General features: G+C 39.0%; 1 protein-coding gene across 10 annotated transcripts in view; it reads right to left on the bottom strand.

Annotated features, from left to right (window-relative positions):
* LOC5573842 (protein enabled) overlaps positions 1–16,083 on the bottom strand; it is a 136,047-nt gene that overhangs the window by 85,255 nt on the left and 34,709 nt on the right. For all 10 annotated transcript variants that reach the window (XM_021848446.1, XM_021848442.1, XM_021848440.1 and 7 more), the window contains 2 exons: positions 15,418–15,739; positions 9,723–10,108 (listed from right to left, as the gene is read on the bottom strand). In XM_021848446.1, the coding sequence (XP_021704138.1) occupies positions 9,723–10,108; positions 15,418–15,739 (708 nt within the window). The remainder of the gene's footprint in view (positions 1–9,722; positions 10,109–15,417; positions 15,740–16,083) is intronic.

Here is a 16,083-nt window from a genome sequence, read left to right as displayed (position 1 = left end):
TTATTTATTTATTGTTATTCAATTTTTTTACAATATCGAACACTTTTGCATCGTTATCAGTACAGTTCGAGTTTTGCTTTAATTTTATTTTCTGACAATGGAATGAAACAGTGAAATTTTTGGGTTCCTTGGATCGTTTTCGCGTTATTATATTGCTCGCTGAGCTCTGATGCCGTTAATTCGTACTCTTCAGTAGTAGTAAAACAAAATGATAATTTTGTTAAATCTTCTTCTTTTCTGCGATTCGCCCAATCAAATAGTTCTTTTGCAGTTTTAATTGGATGCTCACGTTCTTTGGCTAAACTTGCTCTTGTGGCCATGCGCTTTATGGTTCCTCCAATAGCATCACAAGGACCTTTGCCATGCCAATCTGCATCAATTCCGTACTTTGATTTAAATTGACATAGGCTCGAAAAATTCTTACGGTTTTTGTACTGCGATGCTGCTCCATCAGACATGAAATATATCTTTCTGATTTCTTTAACCTTATCAACGCGTAAAAAGTTTATCATTTTGGCAATGAACAAATTTACAGATACTGAGTCGTGTCTTAAATCTTCGGAAATTACAATAAAACTAAAATGTTCAATTTGCGTACTTCCATTGAAATAAATAACGAATGGATGAATTGTAGCTTGTTGTACGTTCCAGTGATGGGACTGCACTTCATCTTGCAATACAAAGCTATAGTTTTCAGAAAAATCACAAATGACTAAAAATTCACCATCTTGTAATGTATTTTTCGTATTTTTTAAAAAGCGGGATTGCTCTGTTTTAATTAAGTCGTGAGGAATTAAACTTTCTAATTTCTAGCAAAAAAATGACACAAACTCATCTACAGGTTTTACAATAGTTTCTAGGTCACACATATCCGTGGTCACCCATTGCTCAAATGATAACTGATCAATATAATTTTCTTCAAACTCAGCGAATAAAGTATTTTCCAATGATGAAGAATCTGGACAATCCGAACAAGATCGTAGATAGCAATTTGATGTTGTATTTTCACACAAAAGACTACCAGTTAACATTAATATCCTTTGATAAATTGATTCTTTTCAAACTATGTAAGATTAGGTTAATATTTTCGTGTGTTGTGCACACACAAACATTATGTGTTCCTGAATTGGATAGAAGCTTGCATTGCCTTGGACGAAGGCTTGCAAATGAGGAAAAACCTACCTTAATATTTTCGTTAATTTCCTTGAAGCGTGTATACGCTTCTTTCAAAGTAGTCATCATTAATCGTTTTTGGATTGCTTGACGCTTTCCATCTTTTTTTACAGATACATAATCTTTTTGGCCAGGCATAGCTCTACTTACTTCATCATCTTCAAAATATTGAATTATTTTTTCTTTTGTCTCATCTGTTAATGAAGTACTCGACCTAGCATTTTTGGTTGCAAGACAGTTATTTTTGAATTGTTTTGCCTCTTTTGCTGTATTTCTATTGGTTTTGAACTCATCAATGGCGTCTTGAATAGACCACGAGCTTGGCAGCATCGACAAAATCAATAATTTTTCTTTCCTTGTCGTGGCTAGATTCGAGAACCTTTCCTTCATATTCATAATTACCTCATCGTAGTCTGTATTTTCCACATCCTCAGGTCCTAATTTGAAGAGGTTTCTTCGTACAGCTTCGTTGATTTCACGGTATTTTTTCTCGGGATAATTGACGTAACCCATCTTCGTCCATTTAATCGGAGTCACTTTTATTCCAGCTATCCCTTCGTTGAAGCGTTCGATGTTGACCTTTTGGATGCACTCATCTTCTGATTGATTTGTTGAAACAGATGTCGCTGATGGTACCGTGGCAAGACTATCTGCACTTGGTGGTAACTCCTCAATTGTTGTCGGTGCATCTAGTAATTCCTCAGTTGTTGTTGTTTTCGAACTTCCTGCAACCTGATCCACCGATGATGTACAGATTGCCCGTTTGTCAACGTTTAAACGGCAGGACGTACAAATGCGTAAATTTGTATTCAATGTAGACATTGGAGCATAACCAGCCGCTTTCAGTTTATCTATGGTGCTTTCGGTGAGATTTCGTAGCTCTTTCGAACACTTTTTTTCTGCAAACGGCCTGCAACAGTTGAGAAAGCGACTACTCATGTTGCTCGTTAGATTTTAATAAACAAAATCACTTTTAAGTTTTTACTGTCTAGTTTGGTGTCGTTTGCTTGACTGAAGAAAAATTTTACAATTAAATCTTTTATAACCATAGTGGTAGTATATTTTTAGCTTTTTCGTGAGTATGTTCATGGTATGTACCTATCATGTTTTTGATGTTGTTGAAGTTACTCGCTTTCTCCCAAATATGATTAACAAAGTCTATACTCTACCAAGGCGGGTCTATACCCAGGTGAAATCAGATTTTAACTTTGTGGAGAAAAGCAGCGCCGAGAAAACCGACCTGCTTTACGTATACTAGATCACCTGGGTATAGACCCGCCTTGTTCTCTACGAGGTAAACTTTTTCAAGGTAAACTAGTCGTATACCTGTATAGAAAACTTTTTTTGTAGCTTTTGTCTTCAATATTAGATTTCTTATAGGTTTCTTTCATCAAAAGGTTTCAACACTATTGAGAGAATTTTTCTTCAGTTACGTACAATAAAAAATATGACACTATCAAGACTTTAGATCACAACACTGGATCGCGTCTAACTTTCTAATAGATGCTATAATAGTTATGAATAATTAAATAAAATATCATGAAAACAACTTGTTAACCTCATGTGGTACCCTTAACAAAAAATTCAGCAACAAACTGCGGTCCTAAAAAAAATTAACAATGAAAAAAAAATTTTTTTTTTCACCAAGTGTCAAATTTGTGAAATATTTGAAATGTCATAACTTTTTTGTTTATTGGCTTGCCATCACCAAATTTTTATGGTAGATAGCTAATATAATGGACCGTTTTCCCTCAAAAAATTACGTTGGTATTCCGATAGGGTTTTGAGATATTTGAGTTTTTGTGACAAAAATGATGTTTTTTAATGCAAAAAAAAAAATTTTGTACTGTGTGTATTTTTTTTGAATCTTTATTTAGTTGTCTAACTTTGTTTCTTTAGTTGTCTAACAATCGAACGAACCGTTTTTGCTGTGCAGCTTTTTGAATATTTTTGAACCATTTTCACATACACCCTTTTGAAAAGTTAGTCGTGACTCAACTTGAAAATTTGATATCGGAAAATGACGATTTAGATGGAACTGAAAAACTGTGCAAAGTTTCAGATATTTTTGAAATGGTCGATCAGAATCGACTTGCATGCCTCCGTGGAATCCCTCATAAGCATTAGCATTAAGCAATTCGAACCAATTCGTAGGTGGGACAGTCCTAGACCGTTGTATGAGGGTTGCCTCCTTCCCGTTCGTTACCAAAGTCAATGATTTGGGACCAACCCTTGACTCTTAAACAAGATTGACGCATCCTCCAACAGTCGAATGATGATAATAAATCTTCACAGTCTGTGATGATAATAAAGCTTCGAGCTGTTTAGTGGAATACCTATAAATAAATGAGGAACCGAATAAAGTACTATACCATTTAATTTCACTGAAATTTGTATCCTTTGACAAATACGCGTATTTCGACGTCAACTGTAAGGCCGTCTTCAATGTCGTTTACTAGTCGAGTCCAGGACATGACACTGAAGACGGCCTTACAGTTGAGGTGGATAGACAACTTTTTGTTTCGAACAGCGTCAGTGTCCAGGGAGATAATTTTCACCTTGGTTTTAAATCAGCTTCAGCTTTTACATAACTGTAGGGTGACTGTACTTGCGCGGGCTGTTCTTGGGGCATGACTGGACCACGGACGACGATGGCACAGATATGGATTCAAGTTACAGGTCAACCTCGCACCACACAGACACACAGACAGAACAAAGCGATCGAATTTGCGCTTGAGTGAATGCCCCCGTGGATTAAGAGGTCCCTCGCGCGCAACCGCGGATTAGCCGCGTTTAACCGGTAAAGCCGGTATTAAAGTGACATTTCAAGGTCTTACGATGATTTGATTCGGTGCTATAAAGTTGTACTCACCGCGAAAGAAATCTTTTGAACGATCAAAGAGTCGTTCGGACTCGATTGGCCGATTTGGCCCGAAATGGGCCACCAATTTGAAAGGCACGCTCCACACTGCTGGGAAATTGGATACCGCACCTGCTTAACAAATTGCCACTGACGCTTGTGTTTATTTTTTACAATTTCACATATTTCTTCACGGGGCAATCAAATTCTTCCGGTCGCAATTGAACGCGAGCATCGATGATCGTTGAACGAGAAATTTCCCGCTCAGCTGTACCTAATTGGTCTTTAGCCTTCATCCATGCACATGTGCACCAGCGGTATCATCGCTAACCACCACCACCACCCGCAGAGTAAGTGAGACGGCATGCCTTCTGTGAAGAATGGTTCAATTATTGAATGATTCCACTTGAAGCATCATAATTCAATTGCTGAGGATCGAAAGAATCTGTGGCGATTACTATGGATTGTTTGGGGAATTAATTTCCTATTTTGATGATGGTTTCTTTTACATTATACATTCAAAACAGGACCCAAGGGTTGATCATGTTGTATATATAGAATAGATTAAAAGGGGAATTTATTCATATGAAGAACCTTCCTCAGCCGAGTGGTTAGAATCCGCGGCTACGAAGCAAAGCCATGCTGAAGGTGTTTGCGTTCGATTCCCGGTCGGTCCAGGGTCTTTTCGTAATGGAAATATTTTTGACTTTCCTGGCCATGGAGTATCATCGCACCTGCCACACGACATAAGAATGCGAAAATGGCAACTTTGGCAAAGAAAGCTCTCAGTTAATAACTGTGGAAGGGCTCATCGAACAATGAGCTGAGAAGCAGGCTCTGTCCTAGTGAGAACGTAATGCCAAGAAGAAGAAGTTATTCATATATTTCTCAATTGGATAAAATAGACAAATTGAAGAGCCATTTGCGAAGAAGATACCGTAAAATCGGGTGTAATTGATCAGAAGGGTGAAATTGATCATTGTATCGCACGATTTTATTTATTTCTAAGGGAGCACAAATAGCAATGTAGACTGCAGTAAATGAACGTTGTTTGTCGTAACTATTGTCGAATTATGTGTTGTGAAGTTTTTTACATTGAAGAATGTTTATTACTATGAAAAAAATATAAAATTCCAAAATTATGTAAGGTGCAGTGTTGACAAACATCCTTGAACTTCTAGTTCTAAACCAAGATTTGAACATGGTATAAACCTGAAGGTTTGTGAGGATGCTTAAGATATGTCCCCAAACCAGATTTCATCAACAAAACTCGTACCAATTAGCTCATATGGTTGAAATAATTGAATTTCTGTTAAATATCATTGAATTCCTTAGAAAATTGCATACATTTAGGCGTTTTCCGCGTAATTCTTGAAATTTAACTATTCATTATTTATATAAATATTGCATTGTTAAGAATTTGACAAGCATATTCGGATTCAGGGAGCTCAAATTTATTATTATGAATTGTTTTGAAAACTAACAATAATGGCATTGACAAGTGATCAATTTCACTCGAAATTACGGTACTCGTATTTATTTAAAACTAGTGGTCCCGGCAAACTTCGTCTTGCCATCAAGTAGGCTGTTGAAAAACGCTTTTGATCGTCCCATATGAAATGACAGTTTCGTTCGCGCTTGTTTTTTCAACTTTCCCGGTGAATATCCTGGGATTTTTATACACACAAACACGTCGGAACCCTTGACGAACAAAACTGAGTAAGAATCATTCAGATCCGTTGACCCGTTCGTAAGCCATTTCGTGACATACAAACACCATTCCATTTTTATTTATATAGATTAATTTTCAAATTGTCAGTTTTTGCTCAAACTTCTAAGCGGCAGGTTAGGGGCAAACGCAATAAATTAATATTAAAGTTATCTGATCTGAAGAAAAGATTTATGTCAAGTAAAAATTGAGCTACCCACAATAGTTACACTGACATGAGAAGTTCGAAGCGTTGTAAAAATGTTCCCAAAAAGTTTTTGACAACTCTGTCGGTGTGTATACCCTAATCTCGACTTCGGTTTCCGGTATGGTACAACACTTCAAATTAAAAAAAAAACAAGCATGCTATAGTCGTAATAATTTAAACCTTGTTGATTCGTTTCCACCAGAAGTAAGCTCCCGCCTTTGCTTGATGCGGCTCGATAATAATCAGCTGCAATCACGTCATTACCGACAGGAGAAATCATCTTCGGGTGGTGTTTGGTGTTCCAGTATTTTCCACAGCCCATCCACCCAACAACGATTGAATCGGGCGCTCTGGTTACGTCTTCCGAGCGATCCATTCAAGATGCACCGAAATTGTGTGATAGTTACATTGTGAGAGTGGGACAGGGTCTTCTCCGAGATTTTGCAAAACTTTGCCGCGGTGTACGCTTTCCAAAATAAGCGAAAACGCGAAAAACTTTCCCGCTATCGTTATTACTACAATCAGCGAGCGACCATCAGACGATGACGTCTCTGGCATATCAACTCGAATCTCCTGAACTGAACGACCATCATTTTCCCCATCATCATCATCAGCATCAGAATCATCGCACAGTGGCCAAAAGTAAAAAAAAATGATGTTTGAAAATTCTTTCGCCGTTATTTTTTGTCTTTCTACAGTTTTCTCTTCTCTGGTAAAATCAACTCACTTGTAAAATTTCTGAACTGCTACGGCAAATGAAATGTAATATGTTGTTAACAAAATGTTAATAAATCTCGAAAACTTATTCTAACAGACTCAAGTCAAAAAAGTATACAAACTTACTTTATCGATTCTACGTGTTTCGCAGACGAAATTCTACACGTTGCGCTCTGAACCAACTCGATTTTTCACTTTTAAAACGTTTAATTTCCGGATTTACAAAACGACGAAAGTAAGATTCTCAACTTTCGCAACCCCTAACCACTACTTTCGCCGCCCCGCTGTATGGAGAGACAAAGTGACTTAACCACGAATCAAAACAAAACACTACTTGAGCCGATTTTACACTGGTAGAAAAACGTCGAAAGTAACTGAATAAATCGGCTTATCATTTTGTAATATTTTTTTTGTGGAAAATAACAGGAACTCCCTAGTTTTTGAACGCGAGCTTAATGTATGCAAAATTTAAGCGATGTACACGGCGAAAAATTTTTTAAAAAGTTTATTAATTTTAAAACAGTTTTATAAGACAGGTTGTGATTCTTCTGAATTAATTTTCTCAAAACCATATGAAAGTTACTTACGTCGATTTGAAAAAGTAATCGAGAAATGCTTAATTTAGATTTGCCATATTAGGATAATAGTGTTGCTTAACACAGGACACCTAGATATAAGAAATTATTGTACTTTTCGGAATGATACTACTAAAAGAATTAAAAAATAAAAAAAAACATTTGAGTGAGATTTGTATTTTTGACCATCATTTGTATGGAGTGGAGGCTACTGTGTACCGTAGGTAACGATAATGATGTGCTCATTGCCTAGCTTTCATCGCGAGACAACGGAGATGATGGATTTACTGCAACCCGTTGATAATGATGCAACCGATTCAGAACCATATACCTTCCCAGGGCTGGTAGGGATTGAGTGTTTTGGAAATAGAACCTTAACGAGATCTCTTGACTGAAACAGAGAGACCAAACAAGAAACAAACGATACCAATCAAATTTCTGGCATAAATTCTGGGGAAATTGCTCTAAGCATCACTTGAAAATCGCTGATAGCATTTCTGGAAGAATGTGAAGAGGAATTTTAGAAAAAAGTTTGTGTGAAGCCCCAAATGAAGTTTCTGGAAGTATTCCAGAAGAAAATCTCTGGAAAAATCAATCGAAGAATTACTCAAGCGTTTGCTCGAGCAGTCTGTGAGGAGGAGCTGAGGAGCTGAGAAGGAGGCTCTGTTCCAGTGAGGACGTAATGCCAAAAAGAAAAAAAAAACCTAGCATTAAAAAGGCACTTTTCAGAGACTTGCATTGTAATAGTGACAAAGTTTCTAAAAAGAGACCTGCTACCAGCCCTGTCTTTCTAGTCGTTGAAGCTTTCCACTCCGAAGAAGGGCCATGGTCGAACAAGCGGCAGGCAAACCATGCTCCGTCAATGAAGGAGGAAGTTAAAGACATTGCAAAAGTCCCATCCCCAAGATATCATCGTTGAACCACTACTCTCCTGTAAGCCAAAAGTCCTTGAAGGGTTATTTCCCGTATATTTCTTCTCCTTCGCTGCGGGGGAATAGTTTTCCACTTGGGCTGAGAAAGCTCCTTGAGCGCAAATCGACGTCGTCGTCGCTCGACCAGCAAGAACCAGACGGGGTCCCCGAGTTAGCAATAGTTTGCATCATTATGATGAGATCAACCTGAACATTGGACACGGGCTCTCTGCCAGCCAACGAACGAACGCATAACGACAACGGCAAGGGACAATTTGGAATTAGTGTGTTTGGCTGCTATTCAATTTCAAATTACAGCTGACGACGACCCTCACCCTCACTTGGCCGGGCACAAATTGAAATCGTTATGCTCTCGTGTCGTGGCGTGTCTCTCCTTTCCAGGCCCCGTCCTCCGAAAGCAGCGGAAGGAAGCCAACAGAGGGGAAACAATTTGTCGATTTGCACTCTTGGTCTGGGTGTGCACTCTAATGGAGGGGAATGACTCACAGGATTAGTGGTGTAGTTTGGATAGTTTCTGAACTTTGCCACATCCAAATGGATGTTTTACGCTGATCACATACTGAAAGATGCGATTTAGGGTAGACGTTAGCTGTGAAATTACATGAGATCACTGAGAACTGTGAAAAGTTAGTTTGGGGAAATCCCTTGAAAAACCTTCTAATTTGAAGAAGAATTAAACAAATACATATTCATAATTTCTGTCGTGATATTCTAGAAGAAATCATAAGGGAATTGCGTTGAAAACTGAGGAGTTCTCGTGGGAATATATGGAAGATCTACTGTAATTAACAATTACAGAAATTTGTATGAAAATGGAAGGAAAAGGAAATTTTAGAAACATTTTGGGAGTAATCAATGTGGAAATAACGTTGGTCTGCCTAAAATTCCCTGTAACGAATTATTGAATATTTTTTGAAGTGTCCTGAGGATTTTTTAGACGAATCCATGGGAGAACTTTCTTAAAAATCTCTAGAGGAATTTTTGAAGAGTCCCGGTATTTCTAATGAAATCTCTTGAAAAATCTTTGGAAGAATTTCTAATGCAGCCTCGAGGATTCGCACAAAAATTTACTGCAAGAATGTTTCCAAAAATTCTTGTAGACATTTTGTCTTTATAAGAAACAAACCTAGCATTAAAAAGGCACTTCTCTTTTCAAGTAGTCCATAAGAACAGTCGTAAGAAAATCCAGGGTGACGTATCGTTGGTATAAATAATTTATCAAGAACTTCGAGATTTGTCTGTTAATGGTGTTGTGATTATATCTGGAGAACAGTTCAATTTTTTTAAGAATCGCACTTCAGAATCTCTACGAAAATATTCATCGACAGTCATAAAGATGTCGCAAGAGATGAACCAAATTATCGTGTGGATTTTTCGAAGCATCTTGGTACAGACATCACCAGGTGGCCCTGCTCGCGGAAATCTGGGAAATTATTCAGTATCTGCTGTACAGAGCCTTCATTATTCCAGGTATAGTAATAAATAAATGTCATCCGATAAGTATCAATCGCAATCGCCATATGCAGAATAAATTATCCCAACCACTAACCTGCTAGTACGATGATGAGTCTGCTGTTGTTGTTGCTGTTGCTGCTGCTGTTGTTGCTGCGGTGGCACCTGATTCATCTGACCAGCACTGGGCAAAATTCCACCCATTCCACCTGGCCCTCCCGGTGGTATACCCTGCGAGGTTGGCGTCTGAGGCGACAGAATTCCAACCCCACCCGGAGGACCAACGGGGGGCTGTGGCACCTGCTGCTGTTGTTGTTGCTGGGGCTGCTGCTGAGGACCGTTGCTGGTCAGCTGTTGCTGTTGTTGCATTATGGCGGCATCCTCGCGGGTCATTGTGCGATAACCCATGTCCTCCTCGTAGGCCAGTGGGTTTTGATTGGGGTTGGTCTGCATGGTTGGCGGTGGGATGCGACCACTTAGGACCTACGCAGGAGGGGCCGAGGACAGACACGAAAGCGTGAAATATCGATTGTCGTTCCGTTACACAGGGCAAAACAAAAAAAAAATGATCTAAAATTCTGATTTCGGATCCTGAACACCTGAACACCCATGCAAGCAAAACCCTATTTGGTTTTCGATAGTTTAGTTCGTGATTTGGAGTTACGGCCCTTTACAATTTCTGATAATATTGCGCATTTCTTTCACCACTAGACTATCGCAGAAGTTTTTACAAATGCGGAAATGCTAATAAAAGTGCCCAATGACATTAAATCGAGTAGGTGTATTCGGGCGACTTATTCTCCGCAAATCAGAGAATAAGTGCTCCGAAGACACTAACATGATTCGATGCAATCCCGCACTTTTATTCACATTTGCGCTCTTTTAAGACCGCACTTCGCAGTCCAGTGGAGAAAAAAATACACAATACGAACTGCTCGAAATTTTGCTGCAGCCCTGCGGGTATTTGACAGAAATGCCATTCTTCATGTTAGTTTTCATTCTCGTTCTGAATTTTTTTCTACCCGTAACGTCAGAAACATTCCAAAATTCCCTTATAAAATTCTTTCGGAATTCCTCTGAAATTTTGTACAAGGATTCGCCAGAAAATTTCTTCAAGTGCAATTCCCGGGAGAAATCATAAAAAAATCGAAGGAGCTCCTAGGGATATTCTCAAAGTAATTCCTGGTGCAACTACAGTGAGAACTCCTAGAGGAACTTCCGTGAGAACTACAAGATGTACATTCGGAGGAACCCTTTTCGAAACTGCCAAAGAAACTGATGGGTTAACTCCCGGAGGAATTCCTGAGAAATCTTGCGGAGGAATTCCTAGTAGAACTTCTGGAGAAAATCCTTGCGAATCATCTGGAGGAACTCCCAACTGAGCTTCTGGAACTATTCGTTGCGGAGCTCAGATGAATTTCTTAAGGAACTGTTGAGGGAGCTTCTGGAGGAACTTCCAGAGAAACTTCATGAAGAAATCCTAAAGAAACTTCTGGAGGAACTTCAGATTTGGCAAACTTCCGAATTCCTAACGTAACTTCAGGAAGAACTTTTAAGGTAACATTTGGAGGAACTTCTAGAGGAACTTCTGGAATAAATCCTAGAGAAACTAGCAGCAGGGAAATTGCTGAGGAACTTTCAGAAGATATCCCAAAGGAACTTCCCGAAGAACTTCAGAACTATGGATACTTCTGAAGGAACGCCTTGGCGAACTTCCAGAGAAACCCTTAGGAGAACTTTCAGAGGAATTCGTTGCAGAATTGAAAGGAATTTCCGAAGCAACTTCTACAAGAACTTCTGGAGGATTTCCTAGCGGAACTTTCATAGACAATCCTAGAGAAACTACTGGAGAAACTCTTGAAAGAGCATCCAAATGAACTCCTGAAAGAGTTTCCAGAGGAACTAGCGAAAGAATTCCTAGAGAATTCCAGAAGAAATCCTAGAGGAACAATCGGGAGGAACTCTACCCCAACATCTAGAAGAACTCTGCTAAGGAACTCTTGGGGAAAATCCTAGAGAATTTTTGAAACTTCGTGAAGAAATCCTAAATAATCTTCTGGAGAAACTTCTTGACAAACACCTAGCGAAACTTCAGAAACTCCTAGAGGAACTTCTGGAGTAAATCCTAGAGAAACTACTAACAGGGAAATTGCGGAGGAACTTTCAGAAGAAATCCCAAAGAAACTTCCCGATGAACTCCAGAACTATGGATACTTCTGGAGGAACTCCTTGGCGAAGTTCCAGAGCATCCCTTAGGAGAATTTTCAGAGGAATTTATCGCAGAATTGAAAGGAATTTCCGAAGGTACTTCTACGAGAACTTCTGGACGGTTTCCTAGCGGAACTTCAAAATCCAAGGGAAACTTCTGGAGAAATTCCTAAAGGAGCATAGAAATAAACTTCTAAAGTTTCCATAGGAACTAGAAGAGAAATTCCTAGAGAGCCACCGCACTTTAAGAGGAACTTGGAGAAGAGATCCTAGAGGAACACTGCGGAGGAACTCCTAGGGGAACATCCGGGAAAATCCTAGAGGATGTCTGAAATAAACTTCTTCTTGAACTATACGTTGCAGAACTCAGATGAATTTCTAGAGATACTATTAAGGAGGAACTCCTAGAGAAACTTCCTGAGCAAATCCTAAAGAAATTTCCGAGGAAACTCCAGAATTGGTGAAGCTTCTTGAAAAACTCCATGGCAAACTTCCTAATTCCAAGCGAAACTTCAGGAAGAGCTTTTAGGGTAACTTCTGGAGTAAATCCTAGGGAAACTTGCAGCGGAACTTTGAAGGAAACTTGCGGAGGAACTATCAGAATAAACCCTAGAGAAACTTCTTGGAGAACTCCAGAACTATGGATACTTCTGAAGGAACTCCTTGGCGAACTTCCAGAGGAATTCGTTGCTGAATTCAAAAGAATTTCCAAAAGAACTTCTGGAAGGTTTCCTAGCGGAACTTCTATAGAAATTCATAGGGAAACTTTTAGAGAAATTCCTAAAGGAGTTTCCAGAGGAAATAGTGAAGGAATTCTTGGAGAAACTTTGAAAGGAACCTCTAAAAGAATTCTAGAGGAACAGAACTTAAAGAGTAACTTCCGGAAGATTCTGGAAATGAACTTTCGGAACAAACTCTTCCTCAACTTCCAGAAGAACACTCCTAGGGAAACATCCAGGAATATCCTAAAGGATTTTTGAAACTGGAAGAACTTCGAAATATTCATCCGGAGGAACTCCTACATGAACTTCTGGATAAACTCCTTATGAACTTAAGGAAGAACTCACAGAGGAACTCTTAGAGCAACTTCCGGATGAAAAAAACTCATAGAGGAATTTCTGGAGGAACTTATAGATGGATTGCTTTAAGGTGAAGATGAATCGAGGCTAAAGTTCAAATTTTCAAGAGCACGGATCTGGAGAACCAAACTTCCTTTTAAGCTGAAATCTTAATCGATTGGTCACTAGCTGGTAGTGACCAATTGATTAAGTTTTCAGCTCAAACGAATGTTTGGTTCTCCGGATCCGTGCTCTTGAAATATTGAAATTTGGCTTCGATTCATCTTCACCCTAAAAACGGACGAACCTTTGCAGTAACTTCCGAACGAACTCCTACAGGAACTTCCAGAGGAATTCCTACAAGAACTACCAGAGGAAGTTTCAAAGAAACTGCTACAGCGATTTCCGGAGGAACTCCAACAAGAACTTTCGGAGGAACTCCTACAGAAACTTCCGGAGGAATTCCTACAGGAACTTCCGGGAAAATCCTAAAGGATTTTTGAAACTGAAAGAACTTCTAGATATTCATCCGGAGGAACTCCTACAAGAACTTCCGGAGGAGCTCCTACACGAACTTCTGGATAAACTCCTTATGAACTTAAGGAAGAACTCACAGAGGAACTCCTAGAGCAACTTCCGTATAAGCTTCCTAAGGATTTCCTTGTTACCATATTTTTTCGAGAGAAGTGCGCTCTGTGAAAGAGGACCACGTGATTATTGAGATGAAGTTGAATTCAGGTTAACTTCTGCGTTCAAGGGTCCTTTCGAGGCGTATCGGTAACACGCACTGTCTAGTTAATTGGGATTAGTTCGTCACTCATCGAAAAGACGTGTAACTTTTTCGCAGATTTCACTTGAATTTGTCCATTTAATCCAATTACTGAGTATATGTAATGTCAAGATTTTCGGTAAGTAGGATGCAGAACCACTTGGGCACTTACATGATTCACTTTGGCATGGTGGGTTTTTCTCGGCCACGTCGTCTGAAACTTTGCAACTAGAAGCGCTTCAATGCGGCGCATATTGTGACCAAACATGAGCTCTGTAGCTTTCAAAAAACCCCACTGCCGAAGTGAATCAAAAGTGCCAAGAATAGGATCTGGCTCCCTATGGTGTGAATAGGAAATATAATGCATTTTTTTGTTTCACATTCCGTAATACTTTTTTCGCTTCAAATATTCGATTTAGCTACCACTGAAAAAAGTCATCTGTTGCCATTTTAGTTTTGACTTGTGGATTCAAATTAGAAACTTGTAACCTTATGAGCTATTGGGTCATCAAAAATCAAGGCTCGGTAGTTTAGTTGATATTGTGGTGGGTTCAATTCCCACCTGACACATGTTTTTTTTTTCATAATTTCACTCATTATTTGTTTACGTTTACTACGCACGAGTTAATTAATTTATTATAAAAAAATACTTTACCATGGTCTTGCAAGCCATTCAACTCTTATTCAACACTACAAAATACAGCGATCAAATATCTAAAATTATCGTTCCTGGAAAATACAATCCCAAGCCCAGGGAAAAGACAATCTGGTAACCTAATCGCCATGTAAAGAACACCACGTGGAAAGACCAAAAAATACATTTTTCACCAATTATATCAAAAATGAACTATTAAAAACTTTATTGATTAGGTCGTGTTTTTTATCCTTCAATGAATAGCTAGAAATGACAATAACAATGACGGCAAGTGGAAAGGTACTCAAAAGTTAAAGTGCAAATTTGTCTACAAATACAATGCTTTTTTAGGTTATATTTTGCATAACTTATTTTCATACATATTTCAAGGCTCGTAGGGACTGAATGTTTCGAAAATAGGAACTTTAGAGACCTTTTGGCTGAATAAAGAGACAAAATAGGAGTCAAGAAAACGAGCTTTACATCTTCAGAAATTTCTCCAGGCATTTCTTAGGATTTCCAATGAAATTGTCCTTCGGGATTTCTTTGAACTTTTTAACAAGAAATCGCTCCCTTCAAAAATTACTCCAGAAAAAATAAAATAAAATAGTATCCTAAGAAGGATATAAACTCTAGTGGAATTGAATGGTATGTATTGAATTCGGTTTTCATTTACTTTCCTAAATATGCATGCATTATTTATTGTAAAGAATTCGAGCCGTTGCCTAGTCAAACCTGAATCCATGTCGATCTTTCAATATCAGGTCAGGAGTAGTAAAAATGTATCAAGGCTTCACATACAATTAATTTTAGAATACTCTCCTGCATCTGGTACATACTGGTAAGTTTTAAATGGTCTATACTTCCTGTTATGAAGAAAGGGTATATTGATTTGCCATTTTGTCCGAAAGTTGCCTTAAGAAATTCCCAATAGTTTATGGAATATGGCCGCAACAAGGAAAAATCAAGCTTAAAAATTGAAAAGGGCGTAACTTCAAATTTCTATCTAAACTATCAAAATCCAAATAAAATTTTGCTACCACGGGTGTGTGTAGGATTTGAAGTCATTTTTTGTTACACTGTGTCATTTAGCGCAGCGTATTTCCCCCGTCCGATGACTCACCTCCAGTGCGTGCATCATGGCTCTGGCGAACGCTTCCGCGTCCTGTTGGCTGGAAAAATTCAGCCCATACACGAACTTGGAGTCTCGCCATTGGTGGAACGTGGCCGTTGCCTGGTTGTACTTGAGGCCTTTGATGATGGAACAGTTTATGACGACTTCGTGGTCCTGCAGCTTGCGACCCACTACCCGGAATGTGTTGTTCTGCTGGTGGTGAAAGATCTGCACCTTGCTCAGCCCGGAAGAACTGCCCGATGGAATCCACTTCTTTTGGCCATCGTCGTACACCATCACCGAAGCGCGGGCTCCGATTATGCTTTGTTCGCTGGAAATTGAGAGGGAAATGGAAGGGTAATTAGATCGTGGTTATATAGGTCAGATGAAATGGAAGGTAAGTGAGGGGAACAATTACAATTTGAATCGACAAAACGGTGCGATTCTGCACTCGTTCGAATTCGATCTGGTTGAATTAAAAAGGGAAAACGAGAATGGAAATCTTCGCTTCTGGTTACACATCTGCCGTGTGTCGTAAAAACTACACATCTACAGATCTATGCAAAAAGAAGAAACACGACACGGCGTTTCCCAACATTGAATGTTCGTTGCAGCAGCAGAAGCAGCATCATCATCTGTTTTCCTGTTGTCGTGATGATGAACCGGGTCGCTCCC

The sequence above is a fragment of the Aedes aegypti genome, chromosome 3 (genome assembly GCF_002204515.2).
Source record: "Aedes aegypti strain LVP_AGWG chromosome 3, AaegL5.0 Primary Assembly, whole genome shotgun sequence".
Lineage (NCBI taxonomy): Eukaryota > Metazoa > Arthropoda > Insecta > Diptera > Culicidae > Aedes > Aedes aegypti.
The sequence above is the reverse complement of the archived record's forward strand: the minus strand, read 5'-3'. Positions and strand labels throughout refer to the sequence as shown.